The 26,646-nt window shown below is 43.0% G+C and overlaps 1 protein-coding gene across 12 annotated transcripts in view; it reads left to right on the forward strand.

Annotated features, from left to right (window-relative positions):
- The window catches only part of CACNA1C (calcium voltage-gated channel subunit alpha1 C), a 653,963-nt gene that overhangs the window by 608,766 nt on the left and 18,551 nt on the right, over window positions 1-26,646 (forward strand). For all 12 annotated transcript variants that reach the window (XR_010411642.1, XM_064591748.1, XM_064591749.1 and 9 more), the window contains 4 exons: window positions 18,758-18,859; window positions 21,954-22,081; window positions 22,453-22,587; window positions 24,073-24,425. Coding sequence is in view for 11 of the 12 variants with exons in the window: in XM_064591748.1 (XP_064447818.1) it covers window positions 18,758-18,859; window positions 21,954-22,081; window positions 22,453-22,587; window positions 24,073-24,425 (718 nt within the window). In the remaining variant the exon portion in view is untranslated. The remainder of the gene's footprint in view (window positions 1-18,757; window positions 18,860-21,953; window positions 22,082-22,452; window positions 22,588-24,072; window positions 24,426-26,646) is intronic.

Below are 26,646 nucleotides of genomic sequence, written 5' to 3' on the forward strand. Positions count from 1 at the left end.
AGATTCGATGATACAGAAGAATGGATCAGCAATCTAGAAGACAGAACAGTGGAAATCACCCAGTCAGAACAGCAAAAAGAAAAAAGAATTTTTAAAAATGAGAATAATTTTAACTTCCCTAATCTGGGGAAGGAAACAGGCATTCAAGTCCAGGAGGCAGAGAACCCCCCTCAAAATCAATAAAAATAGGTCAACACCTCAACATATAATAGTGAAGCTTGCAAATTTCAGAGATAAAGAGAAAATCCTGGAAGCAGCTCGGGACAAAACATTCTTAACCTACGAGGGTAGAAACAAGGCTAGCAGCAGACCTCTCCACAGAGACCTGGCAGACCAGAATGGACTGGCATGATATATTCATTGTGCTAAGTGGGAAAATATGCAGCCAAGAATAGCTGTCATTCAGAATAGAAAGAGAGATAAAGAGTGTCCAGGACAAACAAAAGCTAAAGGAATTTGTGAACACCAAACCAGCCCTGCAAGAAATGTTAAAGGGCATCCATTGAATGAAGGGAGAGCCCAAAAGTAACAAAGACCAGAAAGGAACAATCTACAGAAACAATGACTTTATAGGTAATACAATGGCACTAACTTCAGATCTTTCAATAATTACTCTGAATATAAATGGACTAAATGGAGATATCGGAGGATAAACGGCAGCGGGAGGGTGCCTGGACATGGGGATCTGACACCGCCGGTGAGTGACAGCCTCCCGCGCTGTGGACGGGGCACAGACTCGCAGACCGGTAGCGTCAGGAAAGGACTTTAGGGTAGCCCCCAGGGTGGAAAACCAGAGCGGTGGGGTTGCGCACACGCGAACTGCAGCCCCCCAGACAGAAACCCGGAGCAGCGGAGTCGCGCGTGCATGAACTGGAAGCAGTTGGCGGTTTTAGAAGCACAAAGGGCAGAGACGTGCCCCGACCTGGAGGCAGGACTGGGAGCGCTGCAGAGGGGCGCACAACCCAGGACGCTGCAGTTTATAGCAGCACTGACAGAAACGGAGAGGGTGTGGCCTGGAGAGCTCAATGAAGAACAGACTGCAGTCTCTCTGCTCTGAGGCAGAGGGTTGGAAACGGTCTCTTCTGCTCTGACTCGCAGAAGAGACTCGGAAAGCCATCAGGGAAAGGCGCCAGAGAACAAAAGCCCCAAAGACTGATTCCCGCTGAGCCCATCCCCTGCCACAGGGGCGCAGGGCAACTCCACCCAAACGGGGTTGCCTGAGTAACAGCGCGGCAGGCCCCTCCCACAGAAGACGGGCTGGGAAAACAAGAGGCCAGCAACCCTAAGGTCCCAAGAAAACAGGTGCATCTTGCTTGGGTTCTGGTCAATAATTTGGACTCTATACATTCCCTCAAACACTCATCAACAGAATGACTAGGAGGAGGAGCCCCCAAAACAGAAAAGACTCAGAGATTATGACTTATGCTGCAGATTTACAAATGGATGCAGATATAACCAAGATGTCGGAGATGGAATTCAGGCTAGCAATTGTGAAGACAATGGCTAGAATGGAGAAATCAATTAATGGCAACATAGAGTCTCTAAGGGCAGAAATAAAAGGTGAATTGGCAGAACTTAAACATGCTATCAATGAGATCCAATCCAATCTAGATAATCTAACAGCTAGGGTAACTGAGACAGAAGAGAGAATAAGCGACCTGGAAGACAATGTAATAGAAAGGGAAAAGAGGAGGCCAGGGAAAAACAACTCAGAATCCATGAAAATAGAATCAGAGAAATAAGTGACACCATGAGGCGTTCCAATGTCAGAATAATTGGAATCCCGGAGGGAGTGGAGAGAGAGAGAGGACTAGAAGATGTATTTGAGCAAATCATAGCTGAGAACTTCCCTAATCTGGAGAATGAAACAAACATTCGAGTCCTAGAGGCAGAGAGGACCCCTCCTAAGATCAAGGAAAACAGGCCAACACCCCGGCATGTAATAGTAAAACTTGCAAATCTTAGAACCAAGGAAACCATCTTAAGGGCAGTTAGGGGGAAGAGATTCCTTACGTACAGAGGGAGGAACATCAGAATAACGTCAGACCTATCCACAGAGACCTGGCAAGCCAGAAAGGCCTGGCAAGACATATTCAGGGTACTAAATGAGAAGAACATGCAGCCAAGAATACTTTATCCGGCAAGGCTTTCATTTAGAATGGATGGAGAGATGCAGAGCCTTCCACGACTGGCAGAAGTTGAAAGAATATGTGACCACTAAGCCGGCCCTGCAAGAAATATTAAGGGGGTTCTATAAAAGGAGAAAGACCCCAAGAGTGATCTACAACAGAAATTTACAGGGACGATCTATAAAAACAACGTCTTCACAGGCAACATGATGACAATTAATTCGTATCTTTCAATAATCACTCTCAATGTGAATGGCCTAAACGCTTCCATAAAACGGCACAGGGTTGCAGATTGGATAAAAAGACAGGACCCATCCATATGCTGTCTACAAGAGACTCATTTTGAACCTAAAGATACATCCAGACTGAAAGTGAAGGGATGGAGATCCATTTTCCATGCCAGCGGACCTCAAAAGAAAGCTGGGGTAGCAATTCTTATATCAGACAAATTAGATTTTAAACTAAAGTCTGTAATAAGAGACACAGAAGGACACTCTATCATTCTTAAAGGGTCTATCCAACAAGAAGATCTAACAATTGTAAATATCTATGCCCCCAACATGGAAGCAGCCATCTACATAAGCCAACTGTTAACCAAAATAAAGAGTTATATTGATAACAATACGTTAATTGTAGGAGACCTCAGTACTCCACTCTCAGCAATGGACAGATCATCTAAGCAGAAAATCAACAAGGAAACAAGAGCTTTGAATGATACATTGGACCACGTGGACCTCATAGATATTTACAGAACATTCCACCCTAAAACAACAGAATACTCATTCTTCTCGAGCACACATGGAACTTTCTCCAGAATAGACCACATACTGGGTCACAAATCAGGTCTCAACCGATACCAAAAGATTGAGATTATTCCCTGCATATTCTCAGACCACAATGCTCTAAAACTGGAACTCAATCACAAGAAAAAATTTGGCAGAAATTCAAAGACATGGAAGCTAAAGACCACTCTGCTCAAGAATGTTTGGGTCAACCAAGAAATCAAAGAAGAACTTAAACAATTCATGGATATCAATGAGAACAAAAACACATCAGTCCAAAACCTATGGGATACTGCAAAGGCGGTCCTAAGGGGGAAATGCAGAGCCATCCAAGCCTCACTCAAAAAAATAGAAAAATCCCGAATTCACCAACTAACTCTACACCTTAAAGAACTAGAGAAAAAGCAACAAACGATGCCTAAGCCACGCATTAGAAGAGAAATAATTAAAATTAAAGCAGAGATCAATGAATTAGAAACCAGAAACACAGTAGATTAGATCAACGAAACTAAAAGTTGGTTCTTTGAAAGAATTAATAAGATCGATAAACCACTGGCCAGACTTATCCAAAAGAAAAGAGAAAGGACCCAAATTAATAAAATTATGAATGAAAGGGGAGAGATCACGACTAACACCAAGGAAATAAAAACAATTATTAGAAATTATTATCAACAACTATATGCCAATAAACTGAGCAATCTGGATGAAATGGAGGCCTTCCTGGAAACCTATAAGCTGCCAAGACTGAAACAGGAAGAAATTGACAACCTGAATAGGCCAATAACCAGTAACGAGATTGAAGCAGTGATCAAAAACCTCCCAAAAAACAGGAGTCCAGGGCCTGATGGATTCCCTGGGGAATTCTACCAAACATTCAAAGAAGAAATAATACCTATTCTACTGAAGTTGTTTCAAAAAATAGAAACAGAAGGAAAACTTCCAAACTCATTCTATGAGGCCAGCATTACCTTAATCCCCAAACCAGGCAAAGACCCCATCAAAAAGGAGAATTTCAGACTGATATCCCTGATGAATATGGATTCCAAAATCCTCAACAAAATCCTAGCTAATAGGATCCAACAATACATTAAAAGCATCATCCACCACGACCAAGTGGGATTTATCCGCGGATGCAAGGGTGGTTCAACATTCGCAAATCAATCAATGTGATAAAACACATTAATAAGAGGAGGGAGAAGAACCATATGGTCCTCTCAATTGATGCAGAAAAAGCATTTGACAAAATACAACATCCTTTCCTGATTAAAACTCTTCAGAGTATAGGGATAGAGGGAACATTCCTCAAGCTCATAAAATCCATCTATGAAAAACCCACAGTGAATATCATCCTCAATGGGGAAAAACTGAGAGCCTTTCCCTTAAGATCAGGAACACGTCAAGGATGCCCACTCTCACCACTATTGTTCAACATAGTACTAGAAGTCCTAGCAACAGCAATCAGACAACAAAAAGAAATAAAAAGTATTCAAATTGGCAAAGAAGAAATCAAACTCTCTCTTTTCGCAGACGACATGATACTTTATGTGGAAAACCCAAAAGACTCCACCCCCAAATTACTAGAACTCATCCAGCAATTCAGTAATGTGGCAGGATACAAAATCAATGCACAGAAATCAGTTGCTTTCTTATACACTAACAACGTAACTGTAGAAAGAGAAATTGGAGAAACGATTCCATTTACAATTGCACCAAAAACCATAAGATACCTCAGAATAAACCTAACCAAAGAGGTTACTCTAGGAACTACAAAACACTCATGAAAGAAATTGAAGAAGACACAAAAAGATGGAAAAATATTCCATGCTCATGGATCGGAAGAATAAACATTGTTAAAATGTCTATGCTACCCAGAGCCATCTATACCTTCAATGCCATCCCAATCAAAATTCCAATGACATTTTTCAAAGTGCTGGAACAAACAATCCTAAAATTTGTATGGAATCAGAAAAGATCCCGAATCGCCAAGGAGATGTTGAAAAAGAAAAACAAAGCTGGAGGCATCACATTGCCCAATTTCAAGCTATATTACAAAGCTGTGATCACCAAGACAGCATGGTACTGGCACAAAAACAGACATACAGACCAATGGAACAGAATAGAGAACCCAGATATGGATCCTCAACTCTATGGTCAAATAATCTTTGACAAAGCAGGAAAAAACATGCAATGGAAAAAAGAGTCTCTTCAATAAATGGTGCTGGGAAAATTGGACAGCCACATGCAGAAGAATGAAACTCGACCATTCTCTAACACCATTCACAAAGATAAACTCAAAGTGGATGAAAGACCTCAATGTGAGACAGGAATCCATCAAAATCCTAGAGGAGAACATAGGCAGTAACCTCTTTGACATCGGCCACAGCAACTTCTTTCAAGATACATCTCTGAAAGCTGGTGAAACAAAAGCAAAAATGAACTTTTGGGACTTCATCAAGATAAAAACATTCTGCACAGCAAAGGAAACAGTCAACAAAACAAAGAGGCAACCCACAGAATGGGAGAAGATATTTGCAAATGACACTACAGATAAAGGGCTGGTATCCAAAATCTATAAAGAACTTCTCAAACTCAACACCCAAAAAACAAATAATCAAGTCAAAAAGTGGGCAGAAGAGATGAACAGACACTTCTCTGAAGAAGACATACAAATGGCTAACAGACACATGAAAAAATGTTCATCATCATTAGCCATCAGGGAAATCCAAATCAAAACCACACTGAGATACCACCTTACACCAGTTAGAATGGCAAAAATGGACAGGGAAAGAAAACAAATGTTGGAGAGGTTGTGGAGAAAGGGGCACCCTCTTACACTGTTGGTGGGAATGCAAGTTGGTACAGCCACTTTGGAAAACAGTGTGGAGGTTCCTCAAAAATTTAAAAATAGAGCTACCCTATGACCCAGCAATTGCACCCCTGGGTGTTTACCCCAAAGACACAGATGTAGTGAAAAGAAGGGCCATATGCACCCCAATGTTCATAGCAGCAATGTCCACAATAGCCAAACTGTGGAAAGAGCCGAGATGCCCTTCAACAGATGAATGGATAAAGAAGATGTGGTCCATATATACAATGGAATATTACTCAGCCATCAGAAAAGATGAATACCCAATTTTTACATCAACATGGATGGGACTGGAGGAGATTATGCTAAGTGAAATAAGTCAAGCAGAGAAAGTCAATTATCATATGGTTTCACTTATTTGTGGAACATAAGGAATAACATGGAGGACATTAGGAGAAGGAAGGGAAAAATGGGCGGGGGGAATTGGAGGGAGAGATAAACCATGAGAGACTATGGACCTGAGAAACAAACAGGGTTTTAGAGGGGAGAGGGGAGGGGGGATTGGTTAGCCCGGTGATGGGTATTAAGGAGGGCACGTACTGCATGGAGCACTGGGTGTTATACGGAAACAGTGGATCGTGGATCACTACATCAAAAACTAATGATGTATTGTATGGTGACTAACATAACATAATAAAATTAAAAATAAATAAATAAATGGACTAAATGTTCCAATCAAAAGACATAGGGTATCAGACTAAGTAAAAAAAAAAAAAAACAAGACCCATGGATATGCTGTCTACAAGAGACTCATTCTAGACCCAAAGACACCTACAGATTGAAATTGAGAGGGTAGAGGACCATTTATCATGCTAACAGACATCCAAAGAAAGCTGGACTAGCAATCCTTATATCAGACAAACTAGATTTTTTTTTTATTATTATGTTATGTTAATCACCACACATTACATCATTAGTTTTTGATGTAGTGTTCCATGATTCATTGTTTGTGAATAACACTCAGTGCTCCATGCAGAACATGCCCTCTTTAATACCCATCACCAGACTAACACATCCCCCCACCCCCCTCCCCTCTAGAACCCTCAGTTTGATTCTCAGAGTCCATAGTCTTTCATGGTTCGTCTCCCCCTCCGATTCCCCCCCATTCATTCTTCCCCTCCTGCTATCTTCTTTTTTTTTTTTTTTAACATATAATGTATTATTTGTTTCAGAGGTACAGGTCTGTGATTCAACAGTCTTACACAATTCACAGCGCTCACCATAGCACATACCCTCTCCAATGTCTATCACCCAGCCACCCCATCCCTCCCACCCCCCACCACTCCAGCAACCCTCACTTTGTTTCCTGAGATTAAGAATTCCTCATATCAGACAAACTAGATTTTAAACCAATACTGTAATAAGAGATGAAGAAGGACACTCTATCATAATAAAAGGGTCTATCCAAGAAGATCTAACAACTGTAAATATTTATGCCTTTAACTTGGAAGCAGCCAATTATATAAACCAATTAATAACAAAATTAAAGAAATACATTGATAATAATACAATAATAGTAGGGTACTTTAACACCCCACTCCAGCAATGGACAGATCATCTAAGCAGATCAACAAGAAAACAAGGGTTTTGAATGACACACTGGACCAAATGGACTTCACAGATATATACAGAGCATTCCATCCTAAAGCAACAGAATACACATTCTTCTCGAGTGCACATGGAACATTCTCCAGAAGAGATCACATACTGGGTCACAAATCAGATCTCAACTGGTACAAAAAGATTAAGACAATACCATGCATATTTTCAGACCACAATACTTTAAAACTTGAACTCAATCACAAGAAAAAAATAGAAGGAACACAAATACATGGAGGCTAAAGAGCATCCTACTAAAGAATGAATGGGTCAACCAGGAAACTAAAGAAGAATTTTTAAAAATACATGGCAGTGAATGAGAGTTCAGGACCTTTAGGATGCAGCAAAGCTGGTCTTAAGACGGAAGTATATAGCAATTCAGGCCTTTCTTGAGAAACAAGAAAAGTCTCAAATACACAACCTAACCTTACACCTAAAGGAGCTGGAAAAAGAACAGCAAATAAAGCCTACATCCAGCAAGAGAAGGAAAATAATAAAGATTAGAGCAGAAATCAATGATATAGAAATTTAAAAAAAAAACAGAACAGATCAATGAAACTAGAAGCTCGTTCTTTTAAAGTTAATAAGATTGATAAACGCTTAGCCAGACTTATCAAAAAAGAAAAGAGAAAGGACCCAAATGAATAAAATCATGAATAAAAGAGGAGAGATCACAACCAACACTGAAGAAATACAAACAATTAGAATATTATGAGCAATTATATGCCAACAAATTAGGCAATCTGGGGACGCCTGGGTGGCTCAGTAGGTTAAGTGGCTGCCTTCAGCTCAGGTCATGATCCTGGGGTCCTGGGATCGAGCCCCACATCAGGCTCCTTGCTCAACAGGGAGCCTGCTTCTCCCTCTCCCTCTGCCTGCTGCTCCCTCTGCTTGTGCTCTCTCTGTCAAATAAATAAAACCTTTAAAACAAAATTAGGCAATCTGGAAGAAATTGATGCATTCTTAGAAACATAAATTACCAAAACTGAAACAGGAAGAAATAGAAAACCTGAACAGGCCCATAACCAGCAAAGAAATTGAATCCATGATTTAAAAAATCTCCTAACAAACAAGAGTCCAGGGCCAGATGGCTTCCCAGCGGAATTCTAACAAACATTTAAAGAAGAATTAATACCTATTCTTCTGAAGCTGTTTCAAAAAAAAAAAAAATAGAAATGGAAAGAAAACTCATTCTATGAGGCCAACATTACCTTGATCCCAAAATCAGGCAAAGACCCCACCAAAAGGGAGAAATACAGACCAATATCCCTGAAGAACATGAATGCAAAACTTCTCACCAAGATACTAGCTAATAGGATCCAACAGTACATCCAAAGGATTATTCACCATGACCAAGAGGGATTTATTCCTGGGCTGCAAGCATGGTTCAACATTCACAAACCAATCAATGTGATACACCACTTAATAAAAGAAAGAACAAGAACCATATGATCCTCTCAATTGATGCAGAAAAAAGCATTTGACAAAACACATCATCCTTTCTTGATAAAAAAAACTCTGCAGTTTAGGGATAGAGGGAACATACCTCAATATCATAAAAGCCATCTATGAAAAACCCACAGCAAATATCATTCTCAATGGGGAAAAACTTAGAGCTTTCCTCCTAAGGTCAGGAACATGACAGGGATATCCACTCTCACCACTGCTGTTCAACCGGAAGTCCTAGCCTCAGCAATCAGACAACAAAAGAAATAAAAGGCATCCAAATCGGCAAAAGAAGTCAAACTTTCACTCTTCAGAGATGACATGATACTCTATGTAGAAAACCCAAAGACTCTACCCAAAAATTGCTAGAACTGATACAGGAATTCAGCAAAGTGGGAGGATATAAAATCAATGCACAGAATTCAGTTGCATTTCTATACACTAGCAATGAAGCAGAAGAAGAGAAATCAAGGAATTGATCCCATTTACAATTGCACCAAACACCATAAGATACCTAGGAATAAACCTAACCAAAGAGGTAAAAGATCTGTACTCTGAAGCCTATACAGCACTTATGAAATAAATTGAGGAATACACAAACAAATGAAAAAAAATCCCATGCTCATGGGTTGGAAGAATAAATATTATTAAAATGTCTATGCTACCCAAAGCAATCTACACATTCAATGCAATCCTTATCAAAATACCATCAGCATTTTTCATACAGCTGGAACAAACAATCCGAAAATTTGTATGGAACCAGAAAAGACCCTGAACAGCCAAAGGAATGTTGAAAAAGAAAACCAAAGCTAGAGACATCACAATTCCAGACTTCAAGCTGTATTACAAAGCTGTAATTAATCATCAAGATAGTATGGTACTGGGCGCCTGGGTGGCTCAGTTGGTTAAGTGACTGCCTTCAGCTCAGGTCATGATCCTGGAGTCCCGGGATTGAGTCCCGCATCGGGCTCCCTGCTCGACAGGGAGCCTGCTTCTCCCTCTGACCCTCCCCCCTCTCGTGTGCTCTCTGTCTCTCTCATTCTCTCTGTCTCAAATAAATAAATAAATAAAAATCTTTAAAAAAAAAAGATAGTATGGTACTGGCACAAAAACAGACACACAGATCCATGGAACAGAGCAGAGAAACCAGAAGTGGACCCTCAACTCTATTGACAAAGCAGGAAAGAATATCCAGTGGAAAAAAGACAATCTCTTCAACAAATGGTGTTGGGAAAATTGGACAGCCACATGCAAAAGAATGAAACTGGATCACTTTCTTACACCATACACAAAAATAAACCCAAAATGAATGAAGACCTAAATATGAGACAGGAATCCATCAAAACCTAGAGGAGAACACAGGCAGCCACCTCTTTAACCTTGGCTGCAGCAACTTCTTGCTAGACACATCTCCAAAGGCAAGAGAAAAAAAAGCAAAAATGAGCTATTGGGACTTCCTCAAGATAAAAAGCTTTTGCACAGCAAAGGAAACAATCAACAAAACTAAAAGGCTGCCTACAGAATGGGAGAAGATATTTGCAAATGATATGTCAGATAAAGGGCTAGTATCCAAAATCTATAAAGAACTTATCAAATTCTACACCCCAAAAATTAAAAATCCAGTCAAGAAATGGGCAGAAGACATGAACAGGCATTTCTCCAAAGAAGACATACAAATGGCCAACAGACACATGAAAAAATGCTCAAAATCACTCATCATCAGAGAAATACAAATCAAAACCACAATGAGATACCACCTCACATCAGTCAGAATGGCTAAAATGAACAACTCAGGAAACGACAGATGTTGGCGAGGATGTAGAGAAAGGGGAGCCCTCTTACACTGTTGGTGGGAATGCAAACTGGTGCAGCCACTCTGGAAAACAGTATGGAGGTTCCTCAAAAAGTTAAAATACAACTACCCTATGACCAAGCAATTACACTATTAGGTATTTATCCAAAGGATACAAACATAGTGATTCAAAGGGGCACCTGCACCCCAATGTTTATAGCAGCAATGTCCACAATAGCCAAACTATGGAAAGAGCCCAGATGTCCATCAAGAGATAAATAGATAAACATGTGGTATATATACACGATGGAATATTACTCAGCCATCAAAAAGAATGAAATCTTGCCATTTGCAACTATGTGGATGGAACTAGAGGGTATTATGCTAAGCAAAATAAGTCAGCCAGAGAAAGATAAATACCATATGATTTCACTCATATGTGGAATTTAAGGGAAAGGAAGGAACATAGGGGAAAGGAAGGAAAAATAAAACAAAAACAGAGAGGGAGACAAATCATAAGAGACTCTTAACTATAGGAAACAAACTGAGGGTTGCTGGAGGGGAGGAGGTTGGAGGGATAGATAACTGGGTGATGGGCATTAAGGAAGGCACTTGAAGTAATCAGCACTGGATGTTGTATGTAACTGATGAATCACTAAATTCTACCTCTGAAACTAATAATACAGTATATGTTAATAAAAAAAAGAATAGTTTTGGGGCGCCTGGGTGGCTCAGTCGTTAAGCGTCTGCCTTCAGCTCAGGTCATGATCCCGGGGTTCTGGGATCGAGCCCCACATCGGGCTCCCTGCTCAGTGGGAAGCCTGCTTCTCCTTCTCCCCCACTTGTGTTCCCTCTCTCACTGCGTCTCTCTCTGTCAAATAAATAAATAAAATCTTTAAAAAAAAATTTAAAAACTCACAAAACTCTATAACAGTATTAAAAAAAAAAAAGAATAGTTTTAAGAACTTCTAGAACAACATCAGGTGCACAAACATTCACATTATAGGGGTTCCGGAAGGAGTGGGGAAGCTTATTTGAAGTTATTTGAACTTATTTGAAGAAATAACGGCTGAAAATTTCCCTAACCTAGGGGAAAAAACAGACATCCAGGTCCAGGAAGCACAAAAAGCCCTAAACAAGATGAACCCAAAAAGACCCACACCAAGGAATTTTATAATTAAATTGTCAAAAGTTAAAGACAAGGGGAGAATTTTTAAAGCAGCAAGAGAAAAACAACTTGTTATGTACAGAGGAACCCCCATGAGACTATCAGCATATTTTTCAAGATAAATTTTTCATGGCAGAAGTTAAGTGGGATAATATATTCAAAGTGCTGAAAGAAAAAACTGCCAACCAAGAATACTCCACCTGGCAAGGTTATCATTCAGAATTGAAGGAGAGAGTTTCCTAGACAAGCAAAAATTAAAGGAATTCATCACCACTAAACCAACCTTACCAGAAATGTTAAAGGGCATTCTTTAAGCAAAAAATAAAAACCTGTAACTGGAAATAAGAACATATACTCACTGGTAAAGGAAAATATATAGGAAAGGTGGTAAATCGGCCACTTAAAAATATAGGATGAAGATTAAAAGACAAAAATAGTAATTTAACTGTAACTACAGTAAGTAGTTAAGGAATACACAAAATTAAAAATGTCAGGGGTGCCTGGGTGGCTCAGTTGGTTAAGTGTCTGACTTTGATTTTGTCTTAGGTTATTATTTCAGGGTCACGACATCAAAGTCCCACATTGGGCTCCACACTCAGCAAGGAATCTGCTTGAGATTCTCTCTCTCCCTCTCCCTTCTCTCACTCGCTCTCTCTCTCTCAAATAAATAAATAAATCTTTTTTAAAAAAACTATGATATCAAATAGGATGTTTGAAACATAAAATGTTGGGGGAAGGGAGTAAAAATGTAGTGCTTTTAGAATGTGTTCAAACCGAAATGACTATTAGCTTAAAATAGACTGCTATATATATAGGTCAATATATATGAACCTCATGGTAACCACAAACCAAAACCTATAATAGATAAAAAATAAAGAGAAAGGGACTCAAACAAAACTAAAGAAAACCATCAAACACAAATGAAGACACCAAAAGAAGAAAAATGAAACAGAGAAGAATTGCAATAACAACCAGAAAACAAGTGACAATAAGTACATATCTATTAATAATTACATTAAATATAAATGGACTAAATGCTCCAATCAAAAGACATAGAGTGGGGATGCCTGGGTGGCTCAATCATTAAGCATCTGCCTTCAGCTCATGTCATGATCTCAGGGTCGTGGGATCGAGTCCCACATTGGGCTCCCTGTTCAGCGGGAAGCCTGCTTCTCCCTCTCCCACTCCCCCTGCTTGTGTTCCTGCTCTATCTCTCTGTCAAATAAATAAATAAAGTCTTTAAAAAAAAAGACATAGGATGGCTGATTAGATTTTTTAAAAAGAACCATTTATATACCGCCTATAAGAGACTCATTTCAGATCTAAAGCCACACAGAGACTGAAAGTGAAGAGATGGGAAAATGATACCCCATGGAAATGGAAACAAAAAAGAAGCTGGTGAAGTAATACATCATACAAAATAGAATTTAAAACAAGGACTATAACAAAAGACAAAGAAGAGCATTACATAATGATAAAGTGTTCAATCCAAGAAGAGGATATAACATTTGTCAATATTTAGGCACCCAATGTAGGAACATTTAAAAATATAAAGAAAATATTAATAGGCATAAAGGGAGAAATTGACAGTAAAACAATAATAGTAGGGAACTTTAATATTCCCCTTAACCAATGGATAAATCATCCAGAGAGTCAATAAGGAAATACTGGCCTTAAATGACACATTAGGCCAGAAGGACTTAATATATATGGAACATTTCATCCAAAACAGCAGAATACACATTCTATTCAAATGCTTATGGAATGTTTTCCAGGATAGTTAGGCCACAAAACAAGTCTTTAATAAATTCAAGAAGATTGATATCATATCAAGCATTTTTTTCCAACCACAATCTGGTGAAACTGGAAATTAATTACAAGAAGAAAACTGGAAAAAACACAAACATGTGGAGAATGAACAATATGTTACTAAACAACCAGTGGGTCAACAAAGAAATCAAGAGGAAATTTTTAAAAATACCTTGAGACAAATGAAATTGGAGACAAAACTTTCCAAAATCTGTGGGATACAACAAAAGAAGTTCTAAGAAGGAAGTTCATAATGATACAGGCCTACCTCAAGAAACAAGAAAAATCCCAAATAAACCATCTGACTTTATACCCAAAGGAACTAGAAAAAGAGGAACAAAGCCCAACATTAGTAGAGGGAAGGAAATAATAAAGACCAGAGTGGAAATAAATGAAATAGAGATTGTGAAAAAAAAGAAAAGATAATAAAAGTAAGAGTTGGTTCTTTTTTTTAATATTTTATTTATTTATTTGTCAGAAAGAGAGCACAAGCAGGGGGAGTGGCAGGCAGAGGGAGAAGCAGGCTCCCCGCTGAGCAGGGAGCCTGATGAAGGACTCAATCCCAAGACCCTGGGATCATGACCTGAGCCAAAGGCAGTTGCTTAACTGACTGAGCCACCCAGGCATCCCAAGAGCTGGTTCTTTGAAAAGATCAATAAAATCAATAGCCAAACTCAAGAGAAAAAGAGAGAGGACCCAAATAAATAAAATCAGAAATGAAGGAAAAGTTACAACTGACACCACAGAAATACAAAGGTTAAGAGATTACTACAATTATACACCAACAAATAGGAAAACTTAGAAGAGATGGATATATTCCTAGAAATACATAATCTTCCAAGACTGAATCACACACACAAAAACAGAAAATCTGAATAGACCAATTACAAGTAATAAAATTGAAACAGTAATTTTTAAACTCCCAAAAACAAAAGTCCAGGACCAGATGGCTTCATGGGTCAATTCTACCAAACATTTAAAGAAGAGTTAGTACCTATTCTCAAATTATTCCAAAAGATTGAAGAGGAAGGAAGTCTTCCAAACTTATTTTACAAGGCCAGCATTACCCTGATACCAAAACCAGACAAAGATACCACAAGAAAGAAAATAACAGGCCAATATATCTGATAATATAGATGTAAAAATCCTAACAAAATATTAGCAAACAAAATTCAACAATACATTAAAAGGATCATACACCACAATCAAGTGAGATTTATTCCAGAGATGCAAGTATGGTTCCACATCCACAAATTAATCAATGTGATACCTCACATTAACAAAACAAAGGATAAAAATCATATGATCATCTTAAAAGAAGCAGAAAAAGCATTTGACAAAATTCAACATTCATTTAAGATAAGAAAAACTCTCAACAAAGTAGGTATAGAAGGAATGTATCTCAACATAATAAAGGCATATATGACAAGCCCCAGCTAACATCATACTCAATAGTGAAAAGTTTCAGCTTTTCCTGTAAGATCAGGAATAAGACAAGTTATGTCTACTCTCACCACTTTAATTCAACATAGTATTTGAAGTCCTAGCCACAGCAAGTAGGCAAGAAAAAGAAATAAAAGGCATACAAATTGGACAGGAAAAAGTAAAATTGTAACTATTTGCAGATGACATGATACTATATAGAGAAAACCCTGAAGACTCCACCAGAATCTGTTAGAATTAATAAATGAATTCAGCAAAGTCATCGGATGCAAAATTAACATACAGAGATCAGTGTTTCTATACACCAATAACTATCAGAAAAAGAAAGTAAGAAAACAATTTCAGGGGTGCCTGGGTGGCTCAGTCGGTTAAGCATCTGCCCTTGGCTCAGGTATGATCTCAGGGTCCTGGGATTGAGCCCCACATCGGGCTCCCTCCTTGGCAGGGAGTCTGCTCTCTCTCCCTCTCAAATAAATAAATAAATAAATAAAACAATTTCATTTACAGTTGCATCAAAAATAATGAAATACCTATGAATAAATTTAACCAAGGATGTGAAAGACCTGTACTCTGAATACTGTTTAAGACATTGATAAAAGAGGGGCACAGGGTAGCTCAGTTGGTTGAGCATCTGCCTTCGGCTCAGGTCATGATCTCAGCGTCCTGGGATCAAGCCCCATTCGGGCTCCCTGCTCAGCAAGAAGTCTGCTTCTCCCGCTCCCTCTGCCTCTCCCCCTGCTTGTGTGTTCTCTATCTCTCAAGTAAATAAATAAAATCTTTACTAAAAAAAAACACATTGATGAAAGAAATTGAAGACATGAATAAATGGAAAGATATTTTGTGCTCATAGATTGGAATAATTAATATTATTAAAATGTCCATACTACCCAATCTACATATTCAGTGTAATCCCTATCAAAATACCAATGGCATTTTTAACAGAATTAGAACAAAGTATCTCAAAATGTGTATGGAACCACAAAAAAAATCCAAATGGCCAGAGCAATCTTAAAAAAGAAGAACAAAGCTGGAGGTATCATGCTCCATGATTTCAAAGCTATATTAATCAAAACAGTATGGTACTGGTATGAACACAGACACATAGATCAATGGAATAGAATAGAGAGCCCAGGAAAAAACCCACACACATATGGTCAATTAACCTATGACAAAAGAGGCAAGAATATACAATGAGGAAGTCTCTTCAATAATTGGTGTTGGGTACATTGGACAGCTACCTGCAAAAGAATAAAACCAGACCACTATCTTATATCATATACAAAAATACACAAAAATTAAATGGACTGAAGACAAATGTAAGACCTGAAACCATAAAACTCCTAGGAGAAAACATAGGCAATAAGTTCTTCAACATCGGTCTTAGCAATATTTTTAGACCAGTCTCCTCAGGCAAGGACAAAAAGCTAAAATAAACAAGTGAAATTATATCAAACTAAAGTTTCACACAGTGAAGGAAGCCAACATAATGAAAAGGCAACCTGCTGAATGGGAGAAGTGTTGGTGGGGTTTGTTCCTCCCGGAGACTCAAGGGAAAAACTGTTCCATGCCTCTCTGGAGGGGGCGGGCTGTGCTTGGCCTTCCTTGGCCAAAGCGGTATCACTCCAGTCTCTGCCTCCATCCTCACATGGCCTTCTTCCCTGTGTGTCTCTGTGGGTCTTCTCCAGTAGTATTGGATGTAGGGCCCACTCTAATAAAGTATAACTTCATCTTAACTAATAACATTTGCAAAGACCCTATTTCCAACAAAAGCTACATGCCAAGGATGTATGAAGACATGAATTTGGTGGGGACACTATTCAACCCACTACAGAAGATAAGCATATTTGAGCATTATTTTAATTAGGACTCTCATTGAATATGTCGGAAACCACTAACTACCTTAACCAGGAAGGGAATTTAACCATGCAGGATTGCCTCCATAACTGGAATGCCCAGGATCGTCCTCCGGCTCCAGGTATTGTTTGGATCCAACAGGGGATTCAGGAGTCCATCACTCTCCCTCCATTGCCACCTCTGCTTACTTCTGTTGGGAGCCTCTCTGGTGTGGCCACAGGGCAGATTTCACCTCAGACAGTCTTTAACAGCAGAGCTCTCAACCGTACTGCTTCCCCTGTGTAACAGCAGTAAACACCCCTGTATTGGTTTCCTATGGCTGTGGAACCAATTACCACAAATTCTTCGGTTTGAACAACACCTAGTTGTTAACCCACAGTTCTATAGGTTAGGGGTACAGCCATGGAGTACCTGAGTTCTCTGCTAAGTGTCTTACAAAGCCAAAATCAGGACACTGATCAGGATATGTCCTCTTCCAGAGGCTCCCAGCTCATTCGGGTTTTTGGAGGAATTCATGTCTTGCCATTGTAAGGCTGGCTCTCAGCTGGGGACCACTGAGCCCCCAGGGGCTGCCTCTCTCCATTCAATTCACAACATTGGTGTGTGCTTTCTCCCAGGCCACAGCCGTCCTCTCGCATTCCTCTGCTCCCAACTGGGGACAACTCTCTACTTTTATCTTTTGACCTCCTTCATGTGGTACTTTTTTATTCGTTTTGTTTCTATTTTGTATTGAAGTATAATTGACATATAACACTATATTAGTTTCAGATGTACAACATAATGATCCTTATTTGTATATATAAAGAAATGATCACCAGAGTAAATCTGATTAATGTCCGTCACCATATAGTTACAATTTTGTGTGTGATGAGAACTTTTAAGACTTACTCTCTTAGCAACTATCAAACATGTAGTATGGTTTTATTAGCCATAGTCACCATGCTGTACATTGCATCCCATGATTTATTTATTTTCTAACTATAGGTTTGCACCTGAGAACTCTCTACTTTTGAAGAGTTCATGTGATTAGGTCAGGTCCACCTAGATAATCTCCCTATCCTAAGGAGATAGGAGCCACATGATCTAATAATCATGGGGGTAAAATCCATTATAGTCCAGGGACCATGGACCCACCAGGGACCAGGCAAGGTGTGTATATCAGTGGTGGTGGGACATAGCTCAGGGGGTCTTACACTACTGCCCACCACACCCTGTCTTACAGCTGCTATACCACCAGTGTCCCAGAGGCTGCATGGGATCGGCAGCAAATTAAGCCTGTTTTACCAGTGGAGAAAGTAAACCCAGAGAAGCTCCAAAACAGAACCCAGTGTGTTTTGAGTCCAGCTTCTACACTGAGGTTTTGCTACCTCTTCCCCACAGGACATGCAGCAAAGAGCTTTGACACCGAGGTCCCCCTGCGTATGGATGCTTTGTGTGGGGAAAACCTCGATCACCCATAGAGTCCCGTGAGAAGTGCTGTGCACCAGAGCAGCCCCTCCTGCTCTCTGGCAGGTGGTGGATGAGTTCAGTTGGGCCAGGCTGTCTGGTCCGCTCCGAGGGCCACTCACGAGGAAGCAGCGTGTGGGGATGAAGGATCGCCACTGGCTGGCCTGAGCAGCAGGCAGGAAGGAAGGGAGAAGGAATGGCACTGGACAAGGAACGGAGGGAGGGAGAGGTAGGACCATGGAGAGCAATACAAAGAAAAAGAAGATGGAGGTGACATTTGGTCGAATGGAGAGAAAGAAAGTGAAGCTGATGGACCAGGGCTTTCTGTGGGGTGGCGGCTTCCCACTCTGCTCAGGGGGACCCACCCCATGGGCCCCCAAAGGGCTGATGATCGTTTTCAGCCTTGCATCTCCCTCCCCTCAGGAAACCTAGAACAAGCCAACGAGGAGCTGCGGGCCATAATCAAGAAGATCTGGAAGCGGACCAGTATGAAGCTGCTGGACCAAGTAGTGCCCCCAGCAGGTGGTGAGTGCTCCCACGATCTCCAAACCCTTGGCTCTTGCCTGGTTCCTGAGTCCACGAGGCTCGTAGGAAGACTGCTTTCCCTCCTGCCCTTCCTGTGCAGTTCCAAGGCCGTACTGGTTGGAAGGGACAAGGGCACCATGCCTTCACAAACTCAGATACAGAATGTCAGGTTGGAAATCTGGTCTAACCATACATTTCATAGACTAAGCAAGGCCCCTTGATGCTCAGAGGTTTGGCAGAACTTCCAAGGAAACTCTGCAAAGTATAGGTTTCCCCATAAATTACTAGGCTGGTTGCTCTGGAAATAATGGGGACCTGGAAAAAGAATCCCCTGAGATCCACTCTTGGTTGATATTCTTTTTGTTTTATATAGGGCAGTGTTTCTCGCTTAACCAACTGAGCCACCCAGGCGCCCTAGGACAGTGTTTCTCTACTCTCTCAAACCCAGTGCCCCTTTTCATAACAGTTTATAATGCCCCTATTACTATCCTGAATGAAAATTATAACCTTCCTACAGATATAGTTTCCAAAATATTAATATAACACCTTAACTTGGGGCACCTGGGTGGCTCAGTTGGTTAAGTGACTGCCTTCAGCTCAGGTCATGACCCCGAGGTCCTAGGATTGAACCCCGCATCAGCTTCCCAGCTCAGCAAGGAGCCTGCTTCTCCCTCTTCCTCTGACCACCCTCCTGTTCATGCTCTCTCTCTCTTTCTCAAGTAAATAAATAAAATCTTTAAAAACATACATATATAACACCTTAATATAAAATACATTAAAGTCAAATGTTTTTCAATATATGCACGCTTGGGCACTAAGGGTTATGGCACTATGCCAGAAGCTACAGTTAACTGATAAAATACTTGCATGCATCCACTTATGATGAGTAAGTTTGTGTTTAAAGGAACTAAGACAATATTGACTATTGTTGACATTTTGTATTTGTCATTTTGAAGTAAGGGATAACTAAGTATATTAAATAATATATACACACATAGGTATACGCACGTACATGCACATACATAGAACAAATGCAGACTGATATAAGCGGGTCAGATGCAGCAGGTCACTCAGATACCACAAGGAGCATTGCCATCAGGGATACAATTTTCCAAAATGTAAAGCCTTCTTGGTCAAGTGGAAACAAAGCAAAGTATGGTCATCCATCAATTTACCTAGCAGTTATATACCTGGGAAATTCTGGATATATTAAAACCAGGCAAAAAAATTATTTTCTGTTCATATGTAAAATGAAGTTAGGTTCTTAGCTCAGGTAAGGACATCAGGCAGAGTGTAAATCTATTATTTGTTGTGCAAAACATGCCTGTGTTTTAAGGGACACATCTGGAACCACCTAATGATTGTAGCACACTGTGACAACCAAAAAAATCCCACACATTCCCAAAACACTCCTTAATGTTGACACCGGCCCTGTTGAGAACCACTTCCCAAAGGGAATCAGGACTGGAACTCAGTGAAAAGTCACCTACACAGGCCAAGCACCACATGACGTTTTGCATACCTTATTTAATCCTTATAACATTGCTGTGAAGTTTGCTCAAGAAACTGAAGTACTGGGCGCCTGGGTGGCTCAGTTGGTTAAGCGACTGCCTTTGGCTCAGGTCATGATCCTGGAGTCCCTGGATCGAGTCCCGCATCGGGCTCTCTGCTCGGCAGGGAGCCTGCTTCTCCCTCTGACCCTCCCCCCTCTCATGTGCTCTCTCTCATTCTCTCTCTCTCAGATAAATAAATAAAATCTTTAAAAAATAAATAAATAAATAAAATCTATTTAAAAAAAAAAAAAGAAGAAACTGAAGTACTTAGAAGCTATGTAGCTGACCCAATGCTATAGGGTAAGTACCTGGCAAATTGAGAATTCAAACCCAGGCCTGGAGGACACCAGAACTCCAAGCTCTTTCTGCCCTGCAGCTCTTCCTCACTGGCTACCCTAGACGGGGGACTCAGGTTTTCTCTCCCACATGGGAATGAGGTGTTTGCCATGTGGAAGGTCACCACTGCTGTGGACTTGGCTATTCTTAAGAGACAACTAGGAGTAGGAGAACCATCCCAGGCCCCTATGTCTAACCTACCAACTGTCTCCTGGGCCCACTTCCTTGAGAAGAAGATGGAGCCAAGAGGCTACTCACAGGGCATGCAATGTTCTCCTTGGAGACTCTGGCTTCTCCACCACCTGGTTCATTCCCAACACAGAGGCTGACTATGTCATGTGTAACTTGGGGGTCTAGCCCAGCAGGGATCCAGCCAAGCCACATGGTAAGAAAAGCCAGTCTGTCTGGTTTGAAAGCAAAACCCAAACTTAGAGAAGAAAGGTGCTCCTTCCACCAAACTTCATCTTTAACCAGAACTGTTTGCACTTAGGGGACTAGTCAATTTATGATGGGCACCTCAAGTTTTGGATTCAAATAAAAAATTAGTTAGCCATGTCAGTTAATTTTTTTTTTACTTTTTTAAGTTTTTTTTACACTTTTTTGTTGGTTTTAAAGCAAGGTGGGAAATAATTTTAATAATAGGCTACTTCTACTGTTAAAAAAAAAGAGAGAGGGGCTAAGAATATGTTTGCTTATTTGCAGAAAGCATTTGCAGAAAGACTCTCTGGAAAAATACTAAAGAAACTAATTTTAGAGGGACGCCTGGGTGGCTCAGTTGTTAAGCATCTGCCTTCAGCTCAGGTCATGACCCCAGGGTCCTGGGATCCGAGCCCCACATCAGGCTCCCTGCTCAGCGGGAAGCCTGCTTCTCCCTCTCCCACTCCCCCTGCTTGTGTTCCTGCTCTCACTAACTCTCTCTCTCTGTCAAATAAATAAATAAAATCTTTTTAAAAAAAAAGAAAAGAAACTAATTTTAGAAAGGTTATCTATTAAAAGGTGGTAACTCGGTGGATGGGGGGGTGGGAGACTTTTCACTGTACACTTTGTAATATATTTTTGCCTTTCTGAACCATGTGAATGGACTACCTCTTAAAAAAAAAAAAAGTTTAAAAAACTTCGGAAAGCTTGGATGCTGAAAAAAAAAGTGAATGAAGCCCAACTGAATTACCCCCTTTACCTCCCCTCTGTCCTCTCTTCTGTCTCAGATGATGAGGTCACGGTTGGCAAGTTTTATGCTACTTTCCTGATCCAGGAGTACTTCCGGAAATTCAAGAAGCGCAAAGAGCAGGGTCTGGTGGGCAAACCCTCCCAGAGGAACGCCCTATCCCTGCAGGTAAGAGGCGAGGAGGGGGTCCACACCCTAAGGAAGGGCCTGGTCACCTTCTTCCAACCTCTGGCCAAGGGTCAGAGGCCAGGTCCCTCCAGAACTTTCAGGGAGCTCCAAGCCTTTCCAAAGGTGTGTGTGTGAAGGGGTGACACACTGCCTCCCACACACCCTGCTTCGCCAGTCCTGCCTGCTTCATGGCCGCTCCTAATGTGCCTTTATCCTTCCTGGGTGGAGAAATGGATTCTTCCAGTCTGGGGCAGACAAGGGAGGTCCCGAAGCACATCCCTGGTTAGCACACACAGATAAACCCTCAGCAGGCTCACCTGCCTAATGGGGAGGCAGCAGGTCAGGCGGCTGGGTGTCCCTCTGGGTTTCAGGCTGGCTTGCGCACGCTGCATGACATCGGGCCTGAGATCCGACGGGCCATCTCTGGAGATCTGACGGCCGAGGAGGAGCTGGACAAGGCCATGAAGGAGGCTGTGTCTGCTGCCTCCGAAGACGACATCTTCAGGGTAGGTGGATGCCACAGAAGCACTCTTACCTTTATAAAGCTCAGCTGGAAGCAAGAGGGTGGGCTGGCGCTCTGCCAAGGAAATCCAGGGAGAAAGCCCTGAGCTCTCTGGCAGATTCCAGGCTCTTCCTACTCAGCTACTTCCTAACCCCTCGGCCTTCTCCAAGTGTGATTCCATCTCAAGCCTGGGCTCCCAGGACATGGCAGCTCCCAGAGTGTCCCTGGCTCTCGGAGAAAGAGGGGAGGAGCCATTTTCTTAAGGGACATGTTTCCTAGGAGAACCTTCTGCATTAGAAGCTGCAAAGCCATGGGGCCACTTTTGGCTGCATCTAACCTGCAGACAGATTTTGTTTGCCAGCATTCAGAAATCCGGCACATTCAAATAAAAACCTAGACCTCTGACCTGTCTTTTAAAAATCAGAGAATCTGGCTTGTGTTCCCACGTGGCAGCACAGGAGCGGAGCCCAGGGGCAATTGTCCTCTTAAGAGAAAGCACGTGTTCTCCCAGTCACAAAAGTCCCCTCCAGCTTTCCTTCCCTCTCCTTTCCTGGATATGGAGGCTGAGCATCCGTTTTTCGGTGGAAACCGAACCTGACTTGCTCTCTCCATTCATGGTGATCCCTGCCGAACCCCGAAGATATTTGGCTAAAATACCTCCGAAGCAAGGGAGAAGCCACCAAGCAGCATCGCGCCAGGGCCCTGCGAGCCCCCACGCAGGGGTCCTGGGCTGTGGAGACACCGGGAGGGAGGACAGCCTGCCTGGCCTGTGGCTGCCCTGTCATCACCATCCTCATCCTCATCACTGTGAAATGTCCATCACCGAATGGCCTCAGGGACACAGCACCATGCTCTCACTGCCCCAGCGAGACCCCACAGACCAACTTGCAGATAGCTACTTGCCCACTCGCCCCAGGACAAGGAAAGAATGTTGGGGGCAAACACTGGGTCCTGATTTGAAATCTCTAAGAATTGCCCGGGGGAGAGAAGGCCATAATATAATTAATGGAGTCAATGCGTCATCCTTATTTTCCCAAAACCGTTTGGCCAACATAGTTTCTAGCTCAGTGAGCCAGTTGGATCTCCGTTTTAAAAATTCTCATTAGAATCTCCTGGTCCCTTTCCCCATCCCTCAGCCCTCCCAGTGCCTCACAGCCACCAAGGCGAGTGAGCGACTGGCTGCAACTAAGGATTGCCATCCTACACTGGTTCTTGAGTCCTCAGGGGGTTCGGTAGAAAGTCCCAGGGCAGCAGCCTTCGTGCCTGGTTGTCCTGTCCCTCACCGGCCCCCCAGCGGTTTCAGAGGGGACCGTCTGCGTCCCTCCCCTCCAGCTGCCAGGCCACGTGGGCCAAGAGCTCCCCGTCCGCCCCGTACTGCCCGGCATGGCTGTGCTCTCTGGAAAGCAGACAGCCTTCCGTGCCTTGGCCGAGAAGGAGAGGTAGCTGAGAGGGCTTTCTCCTCCTCCCACCCCTCCTGTCTCGCCCACAGAGGGCCGGCGGCCTGTTCGGCAACCACGTCAGCTGCTACCAAAGCGACGGCCGGAGCGCCTTCCCCCAGACCTTCACTACCCAGCGCCCACTGCACATCAACAAGGCAGCTAACAGCCAAGGCGACACCGGGTCGCCGTCCCACGAGAAACTGGTGGACTCCACTTTCACCCCCAGCAGCTACTCGTCCACTGGCTCCAACGCCAACATCAACAATGCCAACAACACTGCCCTGGGCCGCTTCCCCCGCCCCACTGGCTACCCCAGCGCGGTCAGCACCGTAGAGGGCCGTGGGCCCCCCTTGTCTCCTGCCGTCCGGGTACAGGAGGCAGCCTGGAAGCTCAGCTCCAAGAGGTAAGCAGGAGGGTGGGGCATCCAGGGACCGTGCACAGGGGCCCCACACACTCCAGCCCAGACTGGATGGGGGGTAGAGTTTGGCCCCCAGGCCTACCACTCACCCCTCGAGCTGGGATGGAGGCTGCTGCCCCAGATCCCACCAAGAGATAGGCCTCCCGATCTTGCCCTCGATTAAATGTGGCAGCCGCCATTGGGGGAAGGCACCATGGTCCCGATGGCCTCAAGTGTCCTGTGATGCACACCGCGGGACAGAGCCTCCTGTGCTCTCTCATGCTACCCAAGCTGAGGAGCCCAGGCCCCCACCCCCCGGGATGCTGGCATCCTGGCTACACAACAGACTCTGTTCCCCCGGCCTCTCCCAAGTCCACACAAACCTGGCCTTTGGCCTAGTTGGGATGGGAATGGAGCTACCACCTCTTCTTTACACCCTTCTCAACCCTCTTGGGAGGGGCATTTTGGTGGCAAGAGGCCCTTCACCGTAGCGCTTGCCCATTCTGCCCCAGTGTAGGATCATTCCTGGTAGTTCGATCTCCCACCACCTGATGCATGCTTTTCTCCTCACCCTCTGCTCCCTGGTGCTCCAGGATGCATTGCTATGGTATAATGGGACGGTAGGTGCCTACTGCCATGCTCTAGGCCTCTGGAAGCACAGCCTGGGCCTAAAGGGTCTCCTCCCTGTTTCTATCAATAGCTCTGGGTTCCCAAGGCTGGATGGCAGAGGACATGCCTCCCTGCATCTTGCCACCTCACTCTTAGTGGACAGCACCCCCACCACAGCAGGCCAAGCAGATCCCCAGCATGCCATGTTCTTGGGCAGATCTCTCCTGCTCACGAGCTTAGAAAATAATTGTGATGTGTGAGTGTCTTTCTGGACAAGTGTCCTGAAGCTGCTTTCATCTAAGGAGCCAGCATACCTGCCCCCGGGTTTTCATTTCCCTTCTTAACACCCACTTTCAAGTGGCCCCACGGACCCCTATGTGGCCTGGGCATTTAATGGTGTCTGATGACAGCCAAGTCAGATTGGCCATCAGTCTACCTTACTGTCTGGAAGAATGGCTGGTGAAACCACCTGGAAGCAATGTTGGGTGAGTCCTTCTACTCAAGAGATATATGTGGAGGCCTTCCATGCTCAGGGCAGTGTGCTCAGCTCTGAATTTTGTATGCTGATCTGAAAGTTTAGCTTTGCACAGGGGAGTATCAGAGTTCAAGTGGCTGGCCCATGCCTGTCTTGGTGGCCCCTCCCTTTTCTGCAAACCTCCTACGAACTTCAGGGACTCAGTCCTGGTGCCATTTTCTCCCTTGCTCCCCATATCAAAATCTCTTCTTTAGGAAGGCTCATTATGTCCATCATTAGCGTCTCAGTCTGAGCTAATACCTCCTTCAGAGGGTATTTTCCTATTAAACTGTGGTCTGTATTAAATGAAGGGAGAGTGGTTTTTAAGAGAGACATCGGAGGATTTTCTTCTTCTCCCCACAGATCCCTCTATCCATGAACTACGGTACATGCAAGCACCTAGCACAATGCCTAGCACATAGTAAATACTGGCTCCCTCCCTCCCTGCACAGTGAGAAAAACGACACCCAAGGCAGTAAGCTTCAGCTTGGTGAGGAGGAACAAGTTAAGCCAAGTTGTAGCTCTGGGGTCTCAGCCTTCATGTTGCAGCTCAAGGCTAAGTGCAGTGGCCCAACACTGGCTTTGCTTTTGCTGGGGACGGGCCAGCATGTCTTGTACACAGTGGCCCCTGAGAAGTGGTGTTGCCTGCCTGCTGCCATTCTCCGTCTCCAGCTCATCCCATGATGGCTCCCCAAAACTCCTTTCACTTTCCCTCTTCCCACCCCATCAAGAGCCTTCAACATTTCATCTGTCCTTACTGTGGGATGGGCAGCCACCTGGTAGGGCCTGCTCCAGAGAACCAGGTAGGTACCCGAGGAGGGAGCTTCCTGAGTTGCCACAGCTCAGAGGCCCCAGGTCAAATCTAGGGCACTGATCCAGCGCTCGGCCCTGAGAGGATTAACTGGGATCTTTCCCTCATGCCTTCATGGGTTTGGGAGTAAAGCAAGCCCCAGCATTCAGGATCTATAGGAAGAAAGACTGAGGGAGGTACTAAGAGGCACAGATGAGAAAAGGGAGAACACCTGGGCCAAAGGGTGAGCAGAATCATCCAGGGCACACCCTGGTGCAGGAGGGTCTCGAGCTCAACAGGGACTCAGGCTCACT

Source organism: Mirounga angustirostris, unplaced genomic scaffold, assembly GCF_029215605.1.
Source record: "Mirounga angustirostris isolate CCGP_5_RB_7025 unplaced genomic scaffold, mMirAng1.0.hap1 SCAF_5, whole genome shotgun sequence".
NCBI classification, from domain to species: domain Eukaryota; kingdom Metazoa; phylum Chordata; class Mammalia; order Carnivora; family Phocidae; genus Mirounga; species Mirounga angustirostris.